This window comes from Leptosomus discolor, chromosome 9, assembly GCF_034619465.1.
Source record: "Leptosomus discolor isolate bLepDis1 chromosome 9, bLepDis1.hap2, whole genome shotgun sequence".
Classification (NCBI taxonomy): Eukaryota; Metazoa; Chordata; class Aves; order Leptosomiformes; family Leptosomidae; genus Leptosomus; species Leptosomus discolor.
This window is the reverse complement of record NC_141399.1, coordinates 35,215,765-35,228,761: the sequence shown is the minus strand read 5'-3', so window position 1 is coordinate 35,228,761 and position 12,997 is coordinate 35,215,765. Positions and strand designations below refer to the sequence as shown.

The following is a 12,997-nucleotide window of genomic DNA, read 5'->3' as shown; positions in this document are numbered from 1 at the left end:
TTTGAATATGAGAAACGGTATATCTGAATCAGCAGGAGGTCCGTGGTCTGAGTGTGTTACCAGAGTTGTTTGGGTTTTTTCAAATGGATCATTTGAATTACATGAACACAACTCTGAAGTGATAGCTACAAAGATGTGTAGAGGCTACTGGCTTTTGTTGTTTAGTCTTGAGGAATCATTATGAAGATGTTCCGTTTAATGAACTCACACAGTGAAAACGAAATACTCCCTAAATGGAGATTTCAAACAATATTTGAAAACTGCTAATCCTCCTGGTTTGTCATCAGTAGGCGTGTTTTAGAAACACAGCAAAAAGTGCTTGCTGCTCCACAGATCGTCCTGGAGTTTGTTAAACTGGATAATAGCACTGCTGTAGAGACACTGTGGTTTAACTCGTTGTTGTCAGATTCTGAGGTGTTTTTTCTAAGTAAGAGAGGTGGGAGAGGGAGGCCTTTTGAATACGGTATGGTCTAATTGTAAAGTTTGTCTTTAATGTGACCAAGACACTTGACAAATTAAACCATCAGGACTGGCTGTGCAGTTGCCCTTAGAAAACACACGCATCATGAAATTATGGTCAATACATTAGTTGCAAACTTTACTAAAAAGCAATTGCTGAGGAGATACTCGTCATGATTTCTGCAAGTGCAGGAAATCCATATGGATTGGATTTCCCTGGAATATTGCACAGAAATGTTGTTTTAACATTTCAGAGTAAAAGAAAGGTGCAGAGTTTGGCTTTGAAGAGTTTTCAGCAATTAACTCGATGTTTGAAATGAATATGTGAAGAAGTACTCACAGGGATCTGAGAGGAGATACATTTACTATCCTAAAATATGTTTAAATTATCCTATTTAAAAATGCGAGTTCAATGGCGATAGAATTGATTCTTCACAAAATTTAAAGGATTTTTGAAAAATAATTACTGATATTGTTGTTTCTTTCTGGATACACAATTCTATCGTCTGTGCACAGCTTGGTCTATAACAACATGATCTGTTTGAAACAACGAGTGAAGAGGAAGCTACCAGGTTCCGATTCTACAGTTTGCAAGAGCTGCATCAGTCTAGTTCTGTGCAGTAAATGGCAGCAGCGAGGACTGTGCCAGAGCACCTTCTCCTCCCTGGCTGCTCCCGTGACCCAGCTCTCTTTAGACCTCCAGTACAGAAAGCTCAGCAGGGCATTTTTGACTACTGCCTGTGACTAGAAAGGCTGACAGCAGCAAGGCACTTGTTAAGAAAACCTGTGCTGATGCTTCACTGACAACGTGGAGTCGGGGCGAGCTAAGCAGGAGGGGATGACTCAGTGGAGATTATTTACTGCTGAGTATGGGAAGGATAGCGTCGAAGGAGTAAAGAGACGTGATACATTTCTTGATTAGAATTTTGTCAAGGTTATAGCAACAAAACCTGCGCATCACAGAATGGCAGACGTGATAGAAGGAAGAAAGGTCATTCAGGTTTAATGAACTGCGTAATGCTGTTGTAATTCTGTAGAATTTGAGATATAATAGCCTATACTCTATTACAGCTGTGTTACAGTCTTCAGTATATTTATTATTGTTCAGTACTATTTTGCAAACTTACTTTAGCACCAATCACAGCTTCCCAAACACTGAAACAATGTCAGTTTTACTAATGCGCTTGTATTTTGACTTCCAGGTAAACAGAATGACAGTTTCTAGAAATTACATTTACCTATATTTCCAGTGCTTTCTGATGTTGCTTTTAAACCTATCTTTACAGAAGAGGTCCAAATTGCCATTCCAATAATGAAACCAACCTTAGATAAAGTCCAACTGGCTGGACAGGCCTTGCCTCCTGGATTTCCGGCACCATTTCTTTTTGCTGATGGTCTTTCGTCGGTAGAAACACTATTAACCAACATTCAGGTAAATTATTCTCTATAGGGCCAGCCTATGTCATGATAGATAAAATGTGTTTCTTTTTCAGTCTCTTTTAAAAGTTTCAGAAACTGTTTTGTATCTGCAATTGTGATTCCTTTTATTTGATGTAATGCTTAGTTTCCACTATCTGGCATTATTGATCATGAAAGGGTTTCATACATTCTCTATTTGACTTAATAGTTGGCATTAACGGTCATATTAAAATTCACCAGTCTCATTATTCCTCCTTTGCTTCTCCCTGCAGTTGATTGAGGTCAGCAATGATATGGCAGTCCGTTTGTAATAAATCACATCAGTAGGATGAGTTGGCAAAAGCTATATTGCGTGATTCCATGCCACAAAATTGCTCATATGTAACATTTAGCTACTTCAGATGCCCAGTTGCATTACAGGTCTATAGGTTCCTGCTTTTAATTTTTCTGTTTTCCTAGAAGGTATAAAAGAAACAAATGGATTAATTTTGTCACTGCTGAAACAAAATGGTATTTTCAGATCTTAAATTTGTGTGTGTTTTAGGGCCTACTGAAAGTGGCTGTGGACAATGCAAGAGTCCAGGAAAAGCAGATACAGCAGGAAAAGAAAGAGTTAAAGATGGAGCTTTGTAGAGAGAGAGAACTGAGAGAGAGCTTGGAAAGACAACTCACAGCTGAGCTGCAAAGCAGAGGTGAGTGTATGAAAAATGGAGTTTAGATATCTATTAAATGTATAACCCTTTGGCATTTCCACTGGAGCTATTGAGGACTCAGAGTTAACTGACATTCATACTTCAGTGTAATGTAGTAGTGGACTAGCACTGGTAATGAAAGATTTAAATTTAATAAAAACAGAATGAAGCACACTTTTCTGTAAGCAGACAGAACATTGACTGAAGGATTATTTCCTGGAGGGCAACTGGCCACAGATAGTTTTGGCAGGTTCTGTGGAGAAAAGCTGATTCAGTTTCATGGCTTTCACATGTATTATTACCACTCTGCCTGTGTATTCCCAGCCTGATTTCTTCATTTGACAGCTTTAATTTCTTTTGTTTTCTGCTATTATCCTCCAAGCACTGAGAATCAGTCTTACTGTGAGAAAGTTATGTCTACTTTGGGTATTTAGGTGATTTTTTTCTCATTACCTTACTGCTTACCTAGCCCACATTTCTGTAGTTTAGGTGCTAGTTAGCTAGTTTTTCTTGTAGATAACTTCAGTGCAACAAAATAGACAGAACTACGATAAGTTGTCTACCCAAGTGCAAGATCTGAAGCAAATAACCCCAGATAATTTTTTTCCGTCAGGAGAGTGAAGTACAATAGCGGTCCCCATATGGGGCCTTCTAAGACAAAACCATGACTGTTTAGAAGCTTTTGATAATAATAGGCAATTAAATTGGTAAATCTGAATTTTTCGCTGTGATATTGCAAAGAAGGCAGTATTCTTTTTAAAATTCAAATCTGCATCTGAAGGGGAGGAATAGTACTTTGTGTGCCAAAAGCTACTTCTAGATTACATCCATGAAATCAGAAAGATAAAACTAGATAAGACCAAAAATGCAGGTGCCAAGTATTATCTTCCTGTGCATTTTGAATTGAAATGAGGTGTGTAGAACAGAGCTGTCTCAGTAAGAAGCAACAAAGAAGGGCACTTCTAAGTCGAGTTGCGAAGGGTCAGTAACGGCCATTGAAGTTGTTAAATTGCAGTGGGTGTTCAGAAATGTTGCATCACCCCAGTCTAAGTGTGGATGAAACTGCTGTATTTCTGTAAAACAAAACTTACCTCCCTGGAGGCAGACAGCACACTACGCACCTTCTGAGTCACATTTAAGTCAACATAAACCTTAAGCCATTCATAGACTTGGTTGGCATCTGGCTCAAAAAAGTATTTCACCAATAATCAGAATTGTTTGTCTTTCAGGTCATCATCACATGCACATCTTTATTATCATAGAAAGTCAGGAATAGGCTTTTTTATATGGTTTGCTCAAATTTCCAAAGTTATGTTTGACATTCATAATTTATTAAGTCTCTCAGAGATGTCCCGTGTGATGATCTTTCCTGAAAGAGTAGTCAAACATGGGAACAGGCTGCCCAGGAAAGTGGTGGAGTCACCATCCCTGGGGGTGTTCAAAAACCATATAGATACTGCACTTTAGGACATGGTTTAGTGCGCATGATGCTGCTAGGTCAACGGTTGGACTTTGATGATCTCAGAGATATATTCCAACCTAATGATTCCATGATCCTTTATTTTTTACCCCTGACTGGAGCATTCACAAATCCAGAAGATCTGTAAAAGTCAGTAAGAATCCCGATTAATTCAGAAGTGGCCTCAAAAAATTATGTAAATACTGTGGATTTTCCCATAAATTTTTCCATATTTTTTAGTGAATTTTCTAACAGTATTTTGTGATTTGAAATTCACAGGTATCCAATATACAGGAGAAGTAAATAAATAAAAGAGATTGCAAAACACTGCTTGTATAAATTCAACTTTCATTTTAACAATACTTGTGAGTAATATTTGCCCGAGCACACACGCTAGCAAACTTGACTCAAATGCCCTTTTAAAATTGCCATCTGTTTTAATGTTTAAGCTCAAATTCTTTTTAGTCTGTTAGTTTTACTTACCTTTTCTACTGCCATCACTTCTCCATTTGTTTGATTCCGTAATGAATCCCTGGGATTAAGTAGTGATCTGTACAATTTGACTACATACATGAACTGAAGCAGCATGATGCAAAAGCATTCTTCGATCCTCTGCACAAGCTATGATGGGTTGTAGAAACGTAGTGCTTTCCTAGGAGCTGGGGTATGCTATGGAAGTGGTCTTTGACCCATTTCAGAACTTGCTAAAAACATTCTCCTGCTGGTTCTGAGAAAGTACATGGGCATCAGCCTCCGATTCAAGTGATTTTCCTCGTGCCAATCCGTTGTGCCAGCTGGTTGCAGATTTCCTGGAACATGAGCTGCGCCCAGGGGGAGAGTGTTTTCTGGCTGCAGGATACACTCAGCAGAAGTGTGGTGATGGGCCTGTAGAGATCCCACCAAGCAGTTTAAACGAGGGAAGGCCGGTGCAGATCATACAAAGAAGAGACACAAGAGAGTGTTCTTGCAGCACTGGTGAAAAATCGTGTGAGAGCCCATTAAAGATAGTTTAATAAGGATAATAAGGACAGTCTGTTAGCGAGCAGGAGCACAGGAAGGGTTGCTGTTGATATCTTAGATATAGTTCTGGCCCAAGTAATGGTGAGCTGCTGCTGGTGAAAAATAAGGTTAAATATGAGATTAAGATTCAGGGTTTGAAAAGGAAGAGGCTTAAAAGGTTAGTTACCAGCTGGGGTTAAACCACGACAGAGGTGCATTTTGTTGCTTGAATTTATATAGGTGAGGGAATACAATCATAGCCAATGTCAGCAGTTCCCAATGAAGACATTGATCATCTGGCTACAATTAATACTATACAATTCTCTATTTATAGTTGGGTTTAAGACTGAGGTTAGTCAGGAATACTTCTGTTTTCTGCAGATCTTACACAGCTGTACCAATGGCCTGTGGATGCTCTTTGTCAAGGCACTGTTCCTGCTTTCCATCCATAAAAGAGAAGACGAGATGACTGTAAAGTGCATTGAGATTTAATGCAGAGCTGTACAGGAGCACTATACTATTGCATTGTTACCTATTTTAAGTCCAAACAGCCAGCTACTGTGCTGCATTTTATGGAGTGCTTCAGTTAGAAGGAAAAATTGCTAGTGAAGAGAATACACTTGATTCACTTACCAGTGTTACAAGCTTGTTTTCAACCTGTTTCTACCTGGGAAGTTCCCTTTTAGTTTCTCTCTGAGATTCTGAACACACACACACACACACACACAGACAAGGCTTTTGGGTGTTTCCGTCCTTGCTCTGGCTTTCCCTCTTTATTTCTTCCACTGATGATGAAGTGTGAAATTACTCGTGCTACTCAGCACATACCCCTTCTCTATGCATTTGATCTTTCATCTGAGTATGTACCCACTTAACCCAGCTTATCAATACCCTGGCTTCTGTATTGGGCAGTGGTTCATATTTCAGTTATTCTGCTTCAAAATTAACCCAACCGCTGCTCCATTTTTACCAAAAAATTCCCACCTAATTCCATGGGTTTTCACTCTGTGCACCATTGGTACTGACATTTCAGATTCTCCAAGACTGGACACAGACAGTTCGCCTGCAGAAAGAAATTTCATTTCCTTTTAATGTTAGAAAACATAACTAAAACTGAATCTTTGACACATTCAGAAGACTTCCTCCATCACGAGTGGTCAGGAAGACGTAACCAGTGTGTTCGGATTATCTTTCTAGATAAAAATACTGGAGGAGGAGGGTGCAATAATATAATTCTCAGGAATTAGGAAATTATTAAGGAGAAAGGTTAGAAGGAAGGGTGAGAGATTTATTTAATTTTGAGGATGTACATTGCTGCTATTGCTAGAGATTAGTTTACGCCAATGATCTGCTCAACCAAACTCTGCAGAACTGCAGCTGGAATTTAGTCCAAATTGGTGAAGTCTGTGTAACGTGCAGCATGGGGCTGGCTCTGAGATGCTTAAGTTCTGGTCAGGAGACTTAAATCCATGGGGCTGTTCCAGACTGAGAATAAGATTTAAGATCTTTAACAAGATCTAAAGCCCTTGAAGTATTTATTGTTTCACTACAGGATATGGCTTGGGGTGGGTTTTTTTGGTTTTATATCAGATTCATGCCAGATTTTTTTTTTTTCTTGAGCTAGGACTGAGCCCTTGAACTCATTTACTCTCTCCATTATATATTAATGGTGCTTTAACAGTCATTCTTACAATATATTTACATTTCAGCAACAATTCAGAAACGCTTGAAGAAGGAAAAAAAGGCAAAGAGAAAATTGCAGGAAGCTTTGGAGTTTGAATCAAAGCGAAGAGAACAAGTGGAACAGGCGCTTAAACAGGCCACATCAGGTGACGGTCTCAGGATGTTAAATGGTAATGTCTTAGTTGGCCTTTCACAGTTAGCTTAAAATCATGTTTAATTGGGCAAAAAGTAGTAAGATGATGCACAAAGCAAATTCCAGAATAAAAAACCACAATCTTTTCCTGAAATAATTAAAAATCTATTTCAGGCCATGTGCTCTGGGTCATGAATTAAAAAATTAGTAATTCTGCGACTAGAGAAATAGACAGAGCAGTTTACACAGACATGACAAGAAATGCTGAATATATTACCAGAGAAATCTGTTACAGTGCCAGCTAAGACAATGTGAAATTTGGTTCCTATGAGGTTCTCTGAACTCTTCTCTCTCAGCAGACTCATCTTTAGAACTGCTGAGCCTCATTTTAAAAGCCATTTGGCTGAAGTTTGCTCAGCCTCAGGACCTATTAAGTTTGGTAAATATGTATCAGCTTTCAGAGCTGACTAGGTTTTGAATATTTCCCAAATACTCTGGTGAAACAAAAGCAAATCAGTTAATCTTCTAAACAGGGTGATTATATTTTGGGTAGTGGGAGGATTTGCCTCTCCTGCTTAATGTGGTTCTGGCCAAAGTTTAGAGCTTTGGTTTGAATCTTTAAGACTGGACCTAGTCAAGTTTTAATTAATTTCATGTTCTGTAGCTAAGGTTTAGTCTGTGCATCCATACCCCAAGGTCGCTGCAGAGGCTCATGAATCAGTTGCATTCAGTCTCTGCTGCGGTTGTATGTCGTGTGGTCTTTGCGGTAACTTTGTGCTGCCTGCTTTGGGCACTGCAAGCAACTGAGCCATCATCATAACGTAAGCAGACTGCAAAAACTGCCTAAACTGCTGAGTAAAGATAATGAGTTTAGCTTGGCTTGAGTTCTCAGTTGTGAGAGCTACCCAAACTGGCTTTTGAAGTTAGGGCAAGCCTGTCTATGTGAACTGCCATCACAGCACTCTGCAGTGGACTGTGAGTTGTGATTTATCTAGAGTGCCTAAGAGATATAAACTCTTTAAGCGGGAGAGCAACATCTTTCAGAGACATTCTCATCTGCTGGGTTTTATAGTCCAGCATATCACTGTAACCAGGAACCAGCTGGCTTTTCTGATGTACCGACAGTGAATGGTGGTGATTCAGGCATGGATATACAGCTTGCACTTGCACCGTGATAAAGGACAATGACCCAGGGGAGGGTGGGTGGACAGAGCCAGCAGAAACCTTTTCCACTGCCTCCACTGGATCTGAGCAATGCCCAGATCTGGTCCTGCAGGCATAGCCAGCACCTTGCGATGAATGTCAGAAAAAACCCAAAGTCCTGGTGTTCTGTAAGGTCATTCACCCAGGTTCTGCCACGCTGGTGAGCACCTGCCACTCGCAGGACCACGAGGAGAGCTCAGCAGTTTTGGAAGCCACAAATTGCAGGGTACCAACATGCCAGCAATGTGATTAACAGATCTTTACATCTGCTGTTGTGGGCCTAGCTGCTAACGTTTTGATTTGCAGGCCCACTCAGGTAGTCATATATATGTTAGTGTCTGCAAGAAGCTGATATTTACATGCTAATCTGATTGCACATGCAAATCAGGTAGCTCATTAGCATCTTAATCCACAATTTAATTGCAGGTACAATTTTATGACAACAAAATGTGAAGGGCTATTCTGAATATTTTTAATTTAACTCTGACGGTCTGTCTCATTTAACAGATGCTGTTACTAGTTACAGATGACTTTGTCATTTTACGTGTATACAACATGTACTCTGAAAGGTTTGAAAAGAAAGAACCTTTTTAGATTAATAGATCAGTGCCCTGAACTTCCCTTCAAAACAGGAATCTGAATAAGTGGAACACTACATAATAGCAGTCACTTGTAATTTTATAAGAAGAAATTGTGTACGTGAAAATACTATTTATTTGGTCATATGTATTTATAGGCTGTATATGCATGCATCACATATATTTCATTTGCATCACATAGATTTCATTTACACCCACATCACTGAGATATTACTTATACTACTGTTCTGTTCGTGGGCTACACTTTAATGGGTTGCCCAGCTTAGATGCAGAGTTTGATAAGGCCGCAGGGTGACCAGCACAATGGCACCTTTGCTCCAACTGAAGTGATGTGAGAAAGCACCAGTACAGTTGTTTGCTCTTTGAGAAAGTCCAGAGCAGGCTTCTACACATAAAAAGTTCAAAAATGTACGTGCAGCTCCCTTTCAGGTGTGGGGGGTTTTCGTGCTGGAATTTCTAAATGCTGTATTATGAGGGAAGCAGATGTTTCTCCAGGATTTGAGGTGCCATGGATTCAAATCACATACCCTTCATGCTAATCCTTGTTGGCACAAGGTGGATAATGGCATCTGTTATTGTAACACCCTGGGGTGTTTGAGCCCCTGCCCCCACCCTGAAGGACTGTGCATACTGAGGTATTATCAATATGAAATTAAATAGTTCAAAAGTGCGGCTCATTAGGAGACTCTTTCTCAACCTGGAAAAAAGAGCACAGTCCATTTGGGAAAGCTCTTCGCAGAAATCTGGAAACGTTTCACATAATATCACACATGTAGTTTTGTTTTGGGTGATAACACATGCTTATGACATCCTGAGCTGTCTTTTAAATGCAGTTTGCACAGTCCTCATCTATAAAATGCACTCATACAAACTGATACGCTCACGCACACGTGGAGACTGGCATTGGCTGTATTCTCTAACTCTGTACTTTGCAGGTGTATGGCTAGGAGAGTCAATGTAGTTTCAAATTATCACAGTCTAATTTTTACTTTTATTTTTCATATGTCAGATGCCCTCATTCTCCAAGAGAGTTTTCAGATTTATTAATATCATGTGTTGGTTATTATCTGATCGTCAGACAAATGTGAAGCACATTAAAAATAATTCACTGTGAGACCAGTAACGTTTGCACATTTTGGAAACAATTTACTACTGAAAATTCCATGAAGACCAAATGTTTTATGCAAGACCGTGTAACTTGGGGATCACCCTAGTTTGCTATAAATATTTTTCTAAAGATGCATGAGAGGAGGACAAAGGGGAATGCATTAATCTTCAGTGTCACATCTTTCAGATGCTGGAATCCCAGATATGGAAATAGAACACAACGGGACCCAACACGACAGTGCAGCAATGCAAGGTGCAGTATGTACCGCATCCCATCACGTACATGTTTATCATGAGCCGTAGTAAAAATGAAATTAAATGCAGAATAGTTTTTGTCTCTGTTTTCATGCTTGAAGATAAATGTAAGTTACACAACTTCATTTTGATTTCCTGATCAATACAGAAAACCTCTGAAAGATCAGTACTTTACAAGACCAGAAATTAACTTTGTTTAAATAGAGGTGTGGAAAACTCATATTTAGCCATCAGATGTATGTTTCGTTCAAAAGTAATTTTACATAAGATTTATGGTTTTTAAATATTTTACCTCTGATCCTTGGCTACCTATCAAGATCATAGGTGTTTTCAAAAAATACATAAACTGTAGGTGGAAAAAGAAAGTCCTGTTCATGTTATGAGCAATTCTGTAGTGCTCCGTTTTCCTCGCTGCTCAGTGACTGTTTGTAAATGCAGAAGATTCGTATGTTGCCTGAGTGCTTCCCAAGGACTAATAAATGCATTGTGGCTAGAGGCCGGTGAAGTGAGGAAGCTGTGTGATCATCATTTAGGGGAGCTGAGATACAGACATCTTAAGGGTTATTTCCATTACCATTCCTGTGTGAGACACACAGAAAATCCATATTCACCTGTGATAAACCTTGGTCTGAGCAATTTGAACATAGAAATTCTCTTGACTTTGGAGAAAGTTCAGTTTTGTAGTGTCGATTTTCTGTAAACCCAACCTTTTTCTCCCTTCAATCCCGTGCTGCACTCATTACAGTTCTGCGCTGGCCACTACAGCAGCCTGGAGACAGCTGCCGGTTTCAATACAACTCTGCTGCTTAGAGCACTGCCACCCTGTCTGCTGAATCGTGTAATGGTGATGTGCAAAAAATAATGTTTGTTGAAGTAACTAAAGACAGTCCCCTTCTGTGTAGGCAGAAGAAGGGCTGCAGCACAGTTGTAGACACAGACATCACTTCTAGCATTTCTCAACTGTTAAAGGCTTGACTTTGCATACCTCTGGTATGCATCTGCCGTCCATCTGTCATCTATACAGGAAAGCTTTCAGATATTTTTACTGCTGTCTTTTGGTGATTTTAGGTTCATATGCTATGTATTACAAAGAAGGAGAATCACAGATTTATTGTAATGCATAGGCATACAACATATTTGTGTCCATATATGTACAGATGGGATTAGAGTTGTGCTCTAAATATTGCAATTGGAAAATCGTTGCTGCCAGAATAAGCACTTAGGACACAGGAACTTAAATTTGCTTCTCATCTGTTTATGATACCTGCTGAGCTGAGTGCTCAGTGCTCTTCCAAAAAGATTCTGAGAGTCAAAGGGGTATCTGGACAGTCTAGTAGAAAAAAATAAATTAATTTCAATTTTCAGCTGAAGGAAAAAAGTTAGTTGGCTGAAATGTGTTTTCCCATCAAAAATTATTATAAATAACTGTGAGGAAAGTGATGCATAGCCACTTCCAACAACCATTTCCTACTAGAAGGAATTAAGAGAACTTTCTTACTCTTCCTGTAGTCTACTGATAGGTGAGAAAACCTCGTGATTTCATGGTTTTTATTTCAGGTTGGATTTTTGTTTTATTTTGTTTTTTTCTTTTTAATCTAATCCAAACTTCATCATTCTTTAGTTTTAACAGGCTTTGGTTCATGAAGTTTTTATTTAAGTTAAAAGCCTGAACAAAGGGAGAACTGGATATCCACTGTGCTCAGTATGTCTGAGCTCGGGGCCTCTCAGTGAAAGCAGAACATGACTTGTGCAGTAGGAGTTGTCGACCTGTCCCATACTCCTCCGTGGCAAAGCATCTCTAGTCCTCCCCACAGTAAGGAGTGACAGCGTACGCTGCCTGCTGGCACAGTTTCGGTCTGGTGATCCTGTTCACATGTAAACGTGTGATGAGTTTAGTCAGTTTTTCACTAAGCACTCTCAGCTGATAGAAAAGTTTCTGAGGAGCTCTGTCGAGCTTGGTCAGATTCCAAAGTGTTTCTGCCCTGTAGCACCCTCTCTTTCATTTTTATTTACGCTGATACTGTAATATCTTTTTGTTCTCTTTTCCTTTAATACAATTTTTGTACTTGACAGCTACTATTGTACTGCCGTCTGTAACAATTGGAGCACGCTCCCTCATTGCCCCTTTCATTTGCTGCCTTTGTTTTTTGGGCCCTGGGAGAAGGAAGGGTCAAAACACATGTCCCTAATACAAAGCTGTTTCCAAGCTTCCAAAATCTCTGTCTGTTGCACAGAAAAAAGCTTTAACATCAATGCAGACCTTTCTTTTTGTGTTGTCAATAGCTCTGCTGGACAGAAATCTATCATTCACGCAGTGCCTTTCCTTTGAAATTCAATTAGTTTCACTGCCAGTATCTCCTTAAGACAATTTAAAGGAAAATTACAAAAATACTGCACAGCCACCTTTCACAGTGATTAAGTCATATCATATTTTATGCTCATTTCTTAAAATGATTTTATTAACACAAGCTGTTCGTATACTGGGACTCTGATCTGCATTATAAATCTTTTCCGTTTAGTTGACTCTATGCTGTGTGTATTAATTGAATGGAAATTTTGTGCAGACGAGACTTAAAACTTTTTTGAACTTTACATTCTAATACCTCCATCCTCCATGCACCTGATCTTCTCGTCCAGCATAGCTTGTTCTGAGAGAAGCCTTTTAGCTGACAACATAGAAAAGTAGTAGTTGCTGTAGTGAAGAAGCCCGCTGCACAGCTGAGTGGTGCCCGAGAGGGCGATGCATGCAGATAGATACCCTTCTGGTCTTGCTTCCATAACTCACTTGTGGGCCAGCAAGATAGTGCATCAACCATTTTATCAACCAATCTCCGTTTCACATAAAATAAACATACTGGGTGTCATTAAGTGCACCTTCAGATCAATGATTTTTGCAAATGACATTCAAGTACCATTCGAGTAGTGCATTTTTGCTGATAAAAGCAAATTAAATTAGCACAACTACAAGTGTGCTGATAAAAACTAAAAC

At 39.4% G+C, this 12,997-nt stretch overlaps 1 protein-coding gene across 2 annotated transcripts in view; it reads left to right on the top strand.

The window, feature by feature from the left end:
* DACH2 (dachshund family transcription factor 2) overlaps positions 1–12,997 on the top strand; it is a 306,381-nt gene that overhangs the window by 287,047 nt on the left and 6,337 nt on the right. Inside the window, exons 9-12 of one of the 2 annotated variants that reach the window (XM_086470121.1) lie at positions 1,746–1,891; positions 2,423–2,570; positions 6,738–6,881; positions 9,941–10,011. In XM_086470121.1, the coding sequence (XP_086326247.1) occupies positions 1,746–1,891; positions 2,423–2,570; positions 6,738–6,881; positions 9,941–10,011 (509 nt within the window). The remainder of the gene's footprint in view (positions 1–1,745; positions 1,892–2,422; positions 2,571–6,737; positions 6,882–9,940; positions 10,012–12,997) is intronic. The other variant, XM_086470122.1, reaches the window with a different exon arrangement.